The 12,716-nt window shown below is 55.8% G+C and overlaps 2 protein-coding genes across 2 annotated transcripts in view; one reads left to right on the top strand and one right to left on the bottom strand.

Moving 5' to 3' along the window:
* Nucleotides 1-1,889: 1,889 nt before the first annotated feature.
* Nucleotides 1,890-5,084, bottom strand: CLEC11A (C-type lectin domain containing 11A). Its single transcript, XM_074193785.1, has 4 exons — nt 4,528-5,084; nt 3,896-4,064; nt 3,333-3,524; nt 1,890-3,192 (listed from the first exon to the last, which is right to left on the bottom strand). The coding sequence occupies exons 1-4, from the start codon at nt 4,672-4,674 to the stop codon at nt 2,738-2,740; spliced, it is 963 nt and encodes a 320-aa protein (XP_074049886.1). The 5' UTR covers nt 4,675-5,084; the 3' UTR covers nt 1,890-2,737.
* A 4,779-nt stretch (nt 5,085-9,863) lies between these two features.
* Nucleotides 9,864-12,716, top strand: part of SHANK1 (SH3 and multiple ankyrin repeat domains 1) — a 77,619-nt gene continuing 74,766 nt past the window's right edge. The window contains exons 1-4 of the mRNA XM_074220254.1: nt 9,864-10,011; nt 10,340-10,762; nt 11,878-11,973; nt 12,276-12,391. Coding sequence (XP_074076355.1) covers nt 9,864-10,011; nt 10,340-10,762; nt 11,878-11,973; nt 12,276-12,391 — 783 coding nt within the window. The remainder of the gene's footprint in view (nt 10,012-10,339; nt 10,763-11,877; nt 11,974-12,275; nt 12,392-12,716) is intronic.

The following is a 12,716-nucleotide window of genomic DNA, read 5'->3' as shown; positions in this document are numbered from 1 at the left end:
CTCAGGATTCTTGGAATGGGGCTGCACCTGGAAGAGGTGGGGGGGGGTCCGGACTTGCTTCCTGGTCCATGGACTATTCAGTCCGTCAGCCTGCGAATCCACAGGGATTCATGAAGACGCCCATCTGGAGCCCAAGACCCACCGACCCCCACCCCCAGTCCAATGCCATCATTGGCCTAGCAGAAGCCAGGGCCAGGAGGCAGGGGAGGCAGTGGGACAGCGTTCCTCCTCAGCACTCTAGAGACAGATTTGGGCTCCTCTGTAGCTGCCTGAGGGGGGTTCCTGGAGGCCAATGCCAGGCCCACCCAGCCTCCAGGAGGGATCTCATTGTTCCCACAGTGCCCTCTACAATCAACCCTGGTCTCCCATCTTGTGCCCCTTGCACCCTCGGCCAGTACAATTCTTTCCCAGGTGGATAGTCTTGAGTGGGGCCACCATCCAGACTCTCCCCCAGTGGCACCGCCAAAGGGGGAGGCTGACTCTTCTCTTCAGCAGAGCCTTGCATGCCCTTGTCTCCAGGACCCTTTGCCCTCCTAGATGCCCTCCTTGGACCCAGATCTAGCTGGTCAACATTCTCCCTAAAACGTGGGGGCTCAGAGTCCACTACTGTGGAGCCGTTCTGTCGCTGGCCCCTCTTCATGTCGCTAAAGATGACGCCAGCTCTCGGGGGCTGTGAAATCCCTGAGAAGACTCTCTGGGCACCGGTGGGCACCCCTCAGCAGGGCTCCTGGAGGCCCCACCCACACCCCTCCCCTCCCTCCTGTGGCCTCTGAGAGCCGGGACACTAGGCTGACAGTGACAGGAGGGGATGCGTGTTAATGGGTCCTTTTTGGCCCACTCCCAAGCCAGAACTGTCTCAGGGTCAAGACTGAGAGTCAGACCCAGGCTCTCAAAGTGTCTGAGGTCGGAGGGGCCCGCTGCCGGCAGGCAGGCCGGGGACAGACATAGACCCTGGAGGGCGGAAGACTGAGGAGGGACGGTTGGGCTGTGTTCCCTGGCGGTCCGGTCCGAGGCTGAGAGAGCTCCGGGCTGCTATGCTTCCGTGGGGGCACCATGGCGGCCAAGGTGGGGAGGGGAGCACTTCCTGGGGGCTGCCCCTGGGCGGGCTAGGCTAGGGAGGCCTACTAGACATTAGGTCCGGAACAAAGCCCCAGTGGTCCCACCGTAGCATGAGAGGATGGAGAGTCAGCATCCAGAAAGGGTTTCAGACAATGGGGAGTCACTGACCCAGCGAGAGGTTCCCCCAGAATAGGGGTTCCTGACTGGGGGTCGAGGAGCCTGTTCTTAAATAGTCTTTCAATAACTGTACTTTAGTATGATGGGTTTCTGTTGCAATCTTATGTGTCCTTTTTTTTTTTAAGGTTTTTGCAAGGCAATGGGGTTAAGTGGCTTGCCCAAGGCCACACAGCTAGGTCATTATTAAATGTCTGAGGTCAGATTTGAACTCAGGTCCTCCTGACTCCAGGGCCAGTGATCTATCCACTTGTGCCACCTAGCTGCCCCAATCTTATGTATCTTAATATTTAAGAGAGTGATTCCAAGCAGGGGTTCCTAGGTTCCCAGGGTGCTTTAGGGGCAGAGAGAAAACATTTCCACTCTCCCGTGTTCTGACACAGAGAGCCCTAGGGAAGTGTGTGAGGGCCATCTGCTGATGGGGGACAGAAGAGCTGGGAGGCCTGCTTAGCACCTAGGAGAGACAGAGGAGGACCAAAGGGCAGCCCTTGTGGGGACCCCTGCCTAGGCCAGACAGGCTGGGGGGGGAGGGGAAGTCTACCAGAAGCAGGTAAGTCCCCTGAGGGAAGGGGCTGTTTTCATGCTGCCTTTGCAGTCACAGTGCCCTTAATAAATCATTTTTGAATTATTCAGACTGGCCGCCTGGTCTTGTGCCGCCTCTTTCTAAGCTTTATTTCACAAAGGAGGAAAGGACTTGGGTAAGGTCTTCCCACTCCCAGGCCTCCCTTTTCAGCCCTGCTATGTTTCCCCCTCCTGCTTGTCATCATAGCCTTGGCTGCAGGGGCCTTGAGGGCCCACCTTCTCCCGGTCCACCCGAGGGGGAGAGCAGAGAAAGGGAGCTGGGGAGGACGAGGGGGAGGGGGGAGGAAGGAGCCCTCCGGCCAGTCCTTGGTGGGCAACACGTGGGAAGGTGGAAGCTCCCCGACCTTAGAGCTGGGACTTCCGAGATCATCTCATCCATTCACCCACTGAGCACCGAGCTCTGGTAGCCTTACTGACTCGAGGTCATCCAGTCTCCAGGTACGGGGAGCTCACTACCTCCCAAGGCAGCTTGCTCCATTAATGGTCGTCAGTCAGCTTTTTCTGGTGCCCTTTTGGGGGGCCTGCCCTGCATCAGGCACCAGGTGGGGGAGGAAGGAGACCCTTGTCCCGGCAGGGGAGGGACCCTCTGAACTTCTGGGTGTACTCATGGAGGGGCTGAGATTTCGGAGGAGGGGGTAGATGGTCCGGTGGGTTTGATCTGGATCTTGAAGGAGGAATTCTGGAACTCCCCCTAAAAAGGAAAGTAGAGGGAGAGGAGACCAAAGGAAGGCCAGGAGAGTCTTGGGGTGCTCCAGGACAAGCAAGGGAGTGGTGGGGAGGTGAGAGGAGGAGGAAAAGGTCATTGAGGAAGACCTTAGGGAGGCTGAGAGACAGGGAAGGAGGGAGAGATCCCAGGAGGGGAATGATGGGTGGGGGGGTACGAGGGTGATGGGAGGGCACCAGGAGGCAGGAGTCTGGGTCCCTACAGGGGGAATTCACAGACATAGTAGAATCGTCTCTCGCAGTCGTGATCCCACCAGGAGCCATCATCTGAGGCCTGGGCCACACAATTCTCTTGCTCTCGCCCATTGGGTTGGTCAGGTCCCAGGGCAGGGTGGCCTGGGCCATGAGGAGTGGGGGCCCCTGGGCTATCCAAGACTGGGGTTCGATGCCAGGCAAAGAAGGAGACCCTCTGGCTGTTCTCGAAGAGGTAGAGGCCCTCTGCCCTACGGTCGTGGATGCCCAGCCACACGGGCCAGTTGTAGGGGGCCAGGGCAGCCTTCAGGTAGCGGCTCAGGCCCTCCATCTGGGTCCGGTCAGCAGGCATGGCCAGGCTGCCCCCTCGCACCCCGCATTGGGCGTGGGCAGCACTTTGGGCCTGGAAATCCCGGAAGAGGAGGAAACACTTGTGGCCCAGGCGGAGGCCCTTCAGGCAGCCTGCAAGAAGTGGTGCACAGGGTGGGCTCCTGGGCCCCAGCAGACCCTGCTCCGGACAGCCTCCCCGCCTTCCACTCCGAGTCCGCCCTGGCCAGGACCCCAGCCAGCCCCCAGCCCCGGGGCCCCTGCCGCACACTCACCTTCCAGGCGCCCTCGCTCTCGGCGCCCCTGCTTCTGGGTGGCCTCCAGAGCCTCCAGGGCCTCCCGGGTGTCTCGGGCCTCTTTCCTCAGCAGCTGCAGCCCCCGAGATAGCTCTGCCACCCTGGCATCCAATGTGTAGAGTCTGACGTGGAGCTGATGCAGCCCGGAATCCAGTCCGGTTAGGCGACCCACTGGGGAGGGAGCAGGAGAGACAGGACCACTGTGAGAGGGGGGCGCCGGGGCATCCCCGGGCACGGGCCTAGGGTAGGGAGGGGCGACAGAGCATCTGGGGGCATGGGTCTAGGGTGCAGAGGGCTGGCAAAACGTCCATGGAGGTCATCCCTGGGCATGGACCTAGGGTGGGGAGGTCTGGCAGAGGGGAGCTCAGCTGGGATGAATCCAGGGACGGTCAGAGAGGGCGAGGCCAGTGGGAGGGGGAACACTGGCTGGATTGGGCTTCTGGTTGGAACCAGGCCTGTTTCTGAGGATGAGGAGGGAGACCCAAGGTAGGAGGTGAATTCAGCACCATCCAAAGGTGATGCCCTCCCCTCCCATTACTCACAGATATAGGAAATTGCGTCCTCGGGTGTGGGGGTCGGTGCCAAGCTGAGGGTGGGATTCACGGTGGGGTCTTTGTCATCTTCCTCCCCGCCAGCACCATTCTCCTCGACAGTTCTAGGTGGGCTTCCGGTCCCTTGGAAAGAGGATAGCTCCAGAACCTCTTGTAAATGCTGCTGGGTGAGGGGGGCAGGGTTTTACTCCAGGCTTGGGACCCCTTTAGTCCCAGCGGTCCTCCACCCCCTTCCAACCCTGCAGCTCTTCTCCAGCTCATGATTCCTGTTCTCTGACCCTTTTCTCTCCATTCCTCATTCTCCTCTTTCCTGATTCCCATGTTAGAATTCTTCCTCATCCTTTCTTTATTCCAGGTCTGCTCCCCATTATAACTGACATTTAGATGGTAGTGAAAGATTTACATTTGGGGAACCTGAGGCTAAGTGCACAAGTGATTGGCCTACTTAGGAAGCTTGAAACCCATCATTGGAATGCCAGCTTCCCTAACTCCCAAGTCCAGGCCCAGCTGCCTCCATCTCCCTTAGCCCCGTCCTTCTCTCCATCTCCCCCTTCTACCTCCCCTCCCTCAGACCTTTCCCATCCCACCTCATCTCACCCCCACCTTCCTTTTATTCTGCTTACCTTAAGCATAAGGGACTCTCTCTCCTGTTCGTCTGCCTGGGCATCTGCCTGGTTTCCTTTCCTTTTCCTCCCCAGACCCTTCTTTCCTTTCCCACTACTGAGGGACCCCAGGACCAGAAGGAAGCTCAGGATCCAGACCCACTGCATGGTCCGGCCCCGTCAGAACACCTGGCCTCAGAGATGGGCTCTCTTCTTTATCTCTGTCTCTTAATCTTCACTGTCCTGTCTGCCTTTCTGTTTTCCTCCCTCCCTCTTTCCCTCCTTCCTTCCTTCCTTCCTTCCTTCCTTCCTTCCTTCCTTCCTTCCTTCCTTCCTTCCTTCCTTCCTTCCTTCCTTCCTTCCTTCCTCTCTCTGTCTCTGTCTCTGTCTCTGTCTCTGTCTGTCTGTCTGTCTGTCTCTCTCTCTCTGTTTCTGTCTCTGTCTCTGTCTCTGTCTTTCTCCACTCCTTCTTTCTCTTGCTTTTTTTCTCTTTCCTTCCTTTTCCCTTCTTTCTTTTCCTCTCTGCTATCCCTCCCTGCCTTGGCTCCCAGGAGGTCTTGCCGCTGTGGCCGGAAACCTCTAACGTTCCCTAGCTCGACTCCCCCGCCCTGGGTCCCCCCTCCACCTCCTCCCTTCTTACTTCCCAGAGCTCTCCGCCCCATTCTTTCCATGAGTTCAGGCTGGGCTGGAGGAATGGATGTGTTTCAAGGGGTTTCTTAGAACTCAAGAGATCTAGGGCCTTCAGTTGTCCTCCTCAAATATTCAGAATTTTAGGACCCAGAGCCTAGGGCTTGAATCCTAGGGATGTAAGGTTGCAGCCCCTCCCCCATGCCCATGGAGGTCCCTCCAGCAAGATCCCCTCCCCCCTCCCCTCCCCCAGCTGGCTGGTCCCAGGGCTGTGGTGGCAGTGAGCCCAGTCCCATTTCTCCTGCCATTTTGGAGTCCCATTCCCAGAGGGGATGGAAGGAGCCCAGCTAAATAGTTGACATTACTCAGCTGAAGCCTGGGCTAGGACTCTCATGACAATGGCTCCCACTTTGCCACCAGGAATTTCTGGAATTTTCTTTTAATCCCCAGGACTCCCATTAGGAGGGATGTTTGTGGTGGCAGAACAAGAGAAAGAAGAGCGGGGCTTAGGTGATCCATCCCCGAGGGCCACTGGAGCTGGGGCTTTAGGAGACTGGGCCCCAAGGGGCACTGAAGCTGGGGTTTAGGAGCCTGGGCCACCAAGATCAACCGGAGCCGGGACCTAAAGGACTGTGCCAGAAGCTGATGTGGGGAGGGATGCTGGGCCTATACTCAGGGACTCTTCGAGGGGCTGGAGTCAACTTTTTGAATCCTTGGGTCTTTGGGGGGGGGGGTGGGAGGGGCATGGAATGGAAGAAGCCCCAGAGCCAGGTTCCTGCTCAGTGGTTTGGTGGATCCAATAGGCTGGGAAGAATAGTTAACAAGGTGGACAATATAAGCAGAATTCCCAAAGGGCTCAGTAGTCTGGAGGGATGAATTAGAACTAATAAAGACATTTAATTGGTTCCAGTATAAAACTGTCTCCTTGGGTTCAAAAATTCAGTGACCTGTGTGGGGGCAGTGATCTCAGGGTCTTATCGGACTTCTCGCTCTCAGGAGTGGGCAGGGGCAAGAGGAGCCCAGCAGCCACTGCTCTAGCAGAGGGCATAGCCAGGGCTCTTTTTGGCTTCTGCTCTGGTCAGATCATTTCTGGATCATCTGGTTGGTGGTGGGCAGTATAGTTTACACAGAGCGTTAACATTCTGATCCAGATGGGCTTGACCAGGGTAGAGAGCCATATTATACCTGGTCTTTGAGCATCTGAAGGACCATCTTGAAACCCAGGACCTAGAACCAGGTCTCTGCAGAGCTTCTGGGGTCCAAACTGGCTGTGTACCCCTTCTCCCCCCCACAGCGCCCTGGGTTGACTGTGAGATCCCTGAGGGCAGGGCCTGTTGGATTTGAGTGCCTTTCACTCAGCCCAGCATTTGGCAAATAACAGGTGCTTAACAATACCATTCCCTCCCAGTTCTCTCTCACTTTCTATTTCTGGCTCTCACTCTCTCACTCTCACTCAGCTTTCTCTGGTCTGTACAGCAGCTAGGTGGCGCAGTGGGTGAGAATCGGTCCTGAAGTTAGGAGGAGACGAATTCAAATTTGAACTCCGACACTTAGCTGTGTGACCTTGGGCACGTCACTTAACCCTCACCTCCAGGGCCATCTCCTGTCGTTCTGATCCATACAGCTGGTCACCTGATCGCGATGACTCCGGAGTGACTTAGCACACCACCCCCTCACTCAAATCTAAGTCCCATGCATGTCATGACGTCATCTCCCTGATGTCAGGGTCTTCTTCGAGGAAAAAAATATAGAATAGGCTGCCTCTGGACACAGTGAGCTCCCTGTCACTGGAAATGCTTGAGAAGAGATTGGATCATCACCTGGCAGGGACAGGATATGGAGGAAGGAAGGCATTCTGCTCTGGCAAGACTTCTGACCTCACTTCCAGCTCTGAGATTCTAAGCTTAGAGGACTTCATGATAGCAAGGTTCCAAAGTCATTGGTTCCAAGTCCTCCCACTATGCTGAAGGTATGTGCCATATGGATATGTGTGTGAGAGATAGTAGGGAGACTCTGTATGTGTGTGTGTGTGTGTGTGTGTGTGTGTCTTATAGTTCTCTGTGACTTTTATATGTTTGGGTCTAAGGGGGCTGCAACTTGGTAGCAGATGAACTAAACCATCCTGAGGGGAACCATTGGTTCTCATATCTGTTGGTGAGTTGGCAGTGAAGACTTCCTCCAGAAGAATGGGCAAATGCGAACAATTTGTTCCAATGGCTATGAAGGTGGCTGAAGGAGACACTGTGAAGATTTAGAACTTGGTCAAGCATCAAGGATACCAAGGTCATCCCCTGAAATCCAATCTATCCCAGTCATCCTGACTTTTGTCCCATTCTGCCTTACTTCAATTCAATTTATACAGAAGTCAAGACATCACACATTATGTCATTAATTCTCTTCAAAAACAAAAGACAAATAACAGCCCATGAATGTAAGGGGTGAAGGTAAGTGTATGTGTAGTATTCATGTTCATCCAGTACACATGGACATGATATATGCATAGGGGGCTTTGTATGGGGTATGTGGTCAGGGAGAGTTGGAAATTCAAAAAAGAGGTGGGGCAGCTAGGTGGCGCAGTGGATAAAGCACCGGCCCTGGAGGCAGGAGTCCCTGGGTTCAAATCCGGGCTCAGACACTTCATAATGACCTAGCTGTGTGGCCTTGGGCAAGCCACTTAACCCCATTTGCCCTGCAAAAACCTAAAAAAAGAGGCAAAGGATAATCCCTTCCCTCAAGGAGTTTACAATCTAATGGGGGAGAACATAAAAATATATGCAAACAAACTCTGAACAGGATATGTAGGAAATAATTAACAGATCCTAAAATTAAGAGGAATTGAGGAAGGTTTCCTGTAAGGTAGGTAGGAACTGACAGAAACCAGTTAGTAGATGATGAAGAAAGAGCATTCTAGGTGTGTGGAACTAGAGAAAATAGCAGGATTGCCATTGGAGGGTCTTATTTATGGAACAACCAAAAGGCCAGGGACAGGGGACTGGAGGACATAGTGGGCACTGAGGTGTAACAAGCTTGAGAAGGTAGAAGGAAGCAGGTCATGAAGAGCTTTGAGCATGCAACGGAACATTTTGTATTTGTTCTGGGGGCAATAGGAAATCTTGAGTAGGGGGTTGAAGGTCTTCCCTTCCTGTATAGAAAATATAGGTGATGGAGGATTTCTGGCTCTTAGTGGGAGCAGAGAGCTCCAGGAAAACCACCAGATCCTTTGGTGGACTTCATGTGGCATATTTCTGGTAGAAAGGAACTAGGTCTCATGAGGATGGTTGCTATCTACATTGTTAGAGGAAGTAACCACTATTTAAAGGGGATGGTGGGCTTCTTCAGGCTTTCCCTTCAGTGGGCCCTTTCATCCTTTTCATAAACCAATCATTCAATGAGGGAGAGAACTGGAATCCCCAACCAATTACAGGAACTGCCTTTCTTCCCGGTCATGTGGGGTGTGACCAACCTTGGGGCAAAGCAATCCCATTTGGAGAGTGACAAGAACTGACTTGTCCCATTTTAGGGGGCTTGAGGTTGGCCCCCGTGAATCCTGGGGAGAGGTCATAGTCATACAAGGGCCAGAAAGAAATGTGTATTATTTGAATGAAGGTCTTGGTCCAGAGGCCTGTTGGATCCTTGCTCAAGTTCTTCTATTGACCCTCTGTCCCCAGCGTCTTCCTTGAGGGTCTTAATGTGCCTGGGTACCAAAGGTGCCCTCACTATCCACACTGCCCAGCTCTTTTTCTGGTAAATTGTTTCATCCATCACACCCTTGAAGGCACTTCTTGGTCCATTCTCCTGGGAGAAATGCAGCAGCCTTGCTACTCCATCACCCTTTGGATCATCTGTCACTGTGACCCTTTGGACACTGGGATGTTCTGAAGTTATATGACCATTTTGCATTAGCTTAAGAATAAGAGAGAGGAAAAAAGGGAAGGAGGAAGAAAGGAAGAAATAAAGGGAGGGGGAGGAAGGTAAGAAAGAAGGAAGGAAGGAAGGAAGGAAGGAAGGAAGGAAGGAAGGAAGGAAGGAAGGAAGGAAGGAAGGAAAGAAGGAAGGAAGGAAGGGATGATTTCTAATGATCCTCGAGATGCTCTGGCAACATGTTTTCTCTTCTTTTTTCTTTCCCATTTTTTCCATTCCTAGAATGGGAAAAAATGAGTATATGCAGATATTTAGATCCAGGTAATCATAGTTTATTAAAGCTGGAAAATGAGTCCAGAGGTGAAAGAAAGAAAGGAAGGAAAGAAGGAAGGAAGGAAGGGAGAAAGAAAGAAAGAAAGAAAGAAAGAAAGAAAGGAAGGAAGGAAGGAAGGAAGGAAGGAAGGAAGGAAGGAAGGAAGGAAGGAAGATGACTCTTTGTCTTAGGAAGCAGCCTGGAATTACAGGGATGATTGATATTCTTAACAAAAACATGGGAATGGACCCACCAGGTCGGCATTTGCAAGCTGTAGAGCAGACAATGTCTTGTCAGACAAGGTCCTGGAAGGTGCTGAGGATACAAGATCCCTTGGTTTTTGCCATTTGTTGGTTTTTAACAAGGATCATCACTCGAGTGGGCTGAGCAGCAGCAGCTTTGAATGGTTCCATGACTTGGTCAGTCATTCTGAACACACTGTTCTCAGGTACCCATCGGGAGTCAAGGCCAAAGAGGGCCAACAATGCCACTTGTGTTCTAGAGAGACGGAGCAAGCTGCTCGTGTCAAAATGCACAGAAGAACAGAGAGTGAATCATGGCAAATACATCCAAAGTAGCTACACACCAGATCCTTGGGGAAGGAGAGAGCACCAGCAGTTGGGAGAGGACCAGGGAAGGCTCCATGCAGAAGATGGGTCCTGAACAGAATCAACAAACTAAGGGAGAGACTCCAGGAGGCAGAGGTAAGAAGGAAGGGCATTCCTGGCCTGGCAGATGGCTGCACAGGCTAGATGATGGGAGATGGACAGTCAAGTGTGAGGACCAAAGAGAAGACCAGGAGGCAGAGACCCTGAATGGGGAGGAGGGGATCTCTTAGTGTCAGTCCATGTTAAGGTCAAACTAGGTTTCCTTGTTCAATACAGGCACAGGGAGACCCTCTGGTTGTGGCTATTCAGTCACAGAGCAGGGGGGATGCTTGCCCAAGAGGGCCATGACAGGGTCTGGTCCTCCATGTTCTGGTGACTTGAGGACTACAATAGGCCCCAGCTATTCCTGGACCACTTTTGACAGATCCCTGGTTAATCCAAAATTCTCAGTCTCCTAATCTCCACACCGCCAATGAAGGGATGCAGAGAGCTGTTGGGCATTTTGCATCAGAGCAGGGGATAGACCTGGGCTGGAGTAATGAATGGACCTGGCCTCTGCCTTGGGGAGACTGGGCAGTGGCGGAGCTGCCAAGGCACCGCGGAGCCAGCCTTAGCTCCCAGAGAGCTGTCAGTCTGCTAGGGAGCCACCCAACAGGTCCCCGACAAGTGGAACACAAGATGATGCCGGTGGTGTTCCAGGGTGCCAATAAGGAAGCTCGGATTATGAGTGTGAACACGTTTGGGTCTGGGCGTGGAGGAGTCTGGATGTACCTAGGTGCGCGTGTGAACATGTGCCAATGTGTGTGGTCCCATGTGGGTGAGTATGAGTGTGGTCAGTCCGGAGGGGGTCAGTTCAGGATGGTCGGCCCTCAGGGGGGAAGGGGCGGGCCTGAAAGGGCTGGGCGGGGCTTAGGGTGAGGAAGCCCCCCCCCCAGCTGGACAACCGAGGGGGAAAGGAGGACCATTCCAAGGTGGTGATGGGGGGGGGGTCCGAGGCGGAAAAGGAGAGGAAGGTGAGAAGGGGAAGGCCTCCTCAATCCGCGTGGGTTGGCTGGGGTGCGGGGGGGCAGGGGGAGGGGCCAAGCCTCAGGTGGGCGGGTCACGGGAGGGGGGACTCAGTGGGAGGCGGGGAGGGAACGAAAGGGCTGGGGGTCCCACTCGCGAAGAGGAGGGGCGGGCAGGGTTTGGGGGCGTGGGGAGGGGCGAGGTCTCTTCTGCCGGCTGGGAGAGGGAGGGAACGGCGAGGGGGAGGAGAGAGACACACACACTCCGAGAGGGAGAGACAGAGAGGGAGAGCAGGCGGCAGGAGAGAGGGAGCAGGGAAGGAAGGGAGGAAGGAAGCGAGGAGGAGGAGGAGGAGGAGGAGGAGGAGGAGGAGGAGGCCAGGAGGAAGGAGCGGGAGGCGGCCGCGGCGGCGGCGGCTGGAGGAGGAGGAGGAGGAGGAGAAGGCAGCCGGGAGCCTCCGCCGAGCCTGCCTGCCAGCCGCGAGGGGGGCGGGGAAGGAGGGAGCCCGGAGCCCGGAGCCCACCGGAGGCGGCCCGGGGGGCGGCCCGCAGAGGGAGGGGGCGTTCTGCGGATGCCCAGGGCTCGGCCCGGGCCGAGGGGGGGGTGAGGTCCCCGGTCCTCCCCTCCCCCCTCCCCCCTCCGGGGTGCTGGGGCATGGCCTGAGGGGGGGTCTCTGTCTTCGGGGGGGTGGGGGGGTGGGGAGGGAGGGGGGACAGGGGGCCGCGGGCGCCGCCGACTGGGATTCCACAGCCCCGCCGGTCAGGTAAGGGGGACGAGGGGCGCGGGGGGGGGGGGGGTCGGGGTTTGGCACATGTGTGAGTGCGGCTAGCAGGAATGGTGGGGGGTGGGCGCTCCAAGCTGTCTCTAGCCGCTGCCTCCCCCATTTGGGGGAGGGGAACGGTTGCCTCGGGCAACGTTGAATTGGGTTACGCCCCAGTCCCCGGTGTCCTGTCCCAGATCCGGAGCCAAGCGGGAGGGGGCTGTCCCCCCCCGGGGGCCGTCTCCCCCAGATCACGGCCTTGCTGCTCCCCTCCTACCTCCCCAGCCTCCTGGGTTTGGGTGCTCCAGCTCCAGTCTCCCCCCTTCCCCGGCCACTCCCCCGTGGTCCCTGGGCCCCGGTGGCCCTCACCTCTCTCAGTCCCGCTGCCCCCTGTCCTCTCTGACCCCATCTGTCTTTGCCTTCTCTGGCCCTTCGCCTCTCTCCCCAGCGCCCCCACCCATCTCTCTTGTCCTTTCTCCTTGACCCCTGTCACCCGGCTCTCTTGTCTCTTTTTTGTCCTCTGTCCCCTTTGTTCTCCCTCCTCTTCCTCATTCTCGCGTCTCCCCTGCCCCAGCTTTCCATTCCCTCATTCCAGGCCCTCCAGAAGCCCTCACCTCGTGTCCCCCTCCCCTTGGGGAGGCCTGGGCCTCAGCGCCCTTCCGCTTCCCCCGAAAAGCCCCCTTCTCCGAGCCTCCCCCCTCGGGGCCCCCTGTCTCCCCACTCTTTTGGCCTCATCTCTACTCCCTGGCTTTCCTCCTTGCCTCTTTCCCATCGATCCCCATCTCTCCTGCCATCTCTTTCTCCCTGCCCCCTTCTCTCCTCCTTCCCATGCTCCTCTCCCCCCCCCCATCCCTCGCCAGGACTCGTTAACCCCGTGCCCCATTAACACCTTAGTCTCCTTCTCCCATGGCTCTTCTTCCTCCCACTGCCATCCCAGCTCTCCTTCCCTCATTCACCTCCTCCTATGACACTCTTCCCTTTCCTCTTCCTTCTTTCCTTGCACCCCTCCCCCAGCCTCTTACTCCCTCCCCCTTTC

The sequence above is a fragment of the Macrotis lagotis genome, chromosome 1 (genome assembly GCF_037893015.1).
Source record: "Macrotis lagotis isolate mMagLag1 chromosome 1, bilby.v1.9.chrom.fasta, whole genome shotgun sequence".
NCBI lineage: Eukaryota > Metazoa > Chordata > Mammalia > Peramelemorphia > Peramelidae > Macrotis > Macrotis lagotis.
The sequence above is the reverse complement of the archived record's forward strand: the minus strand, read 5'-3'. Positions and strand labels throughout refer to the sequence as shown.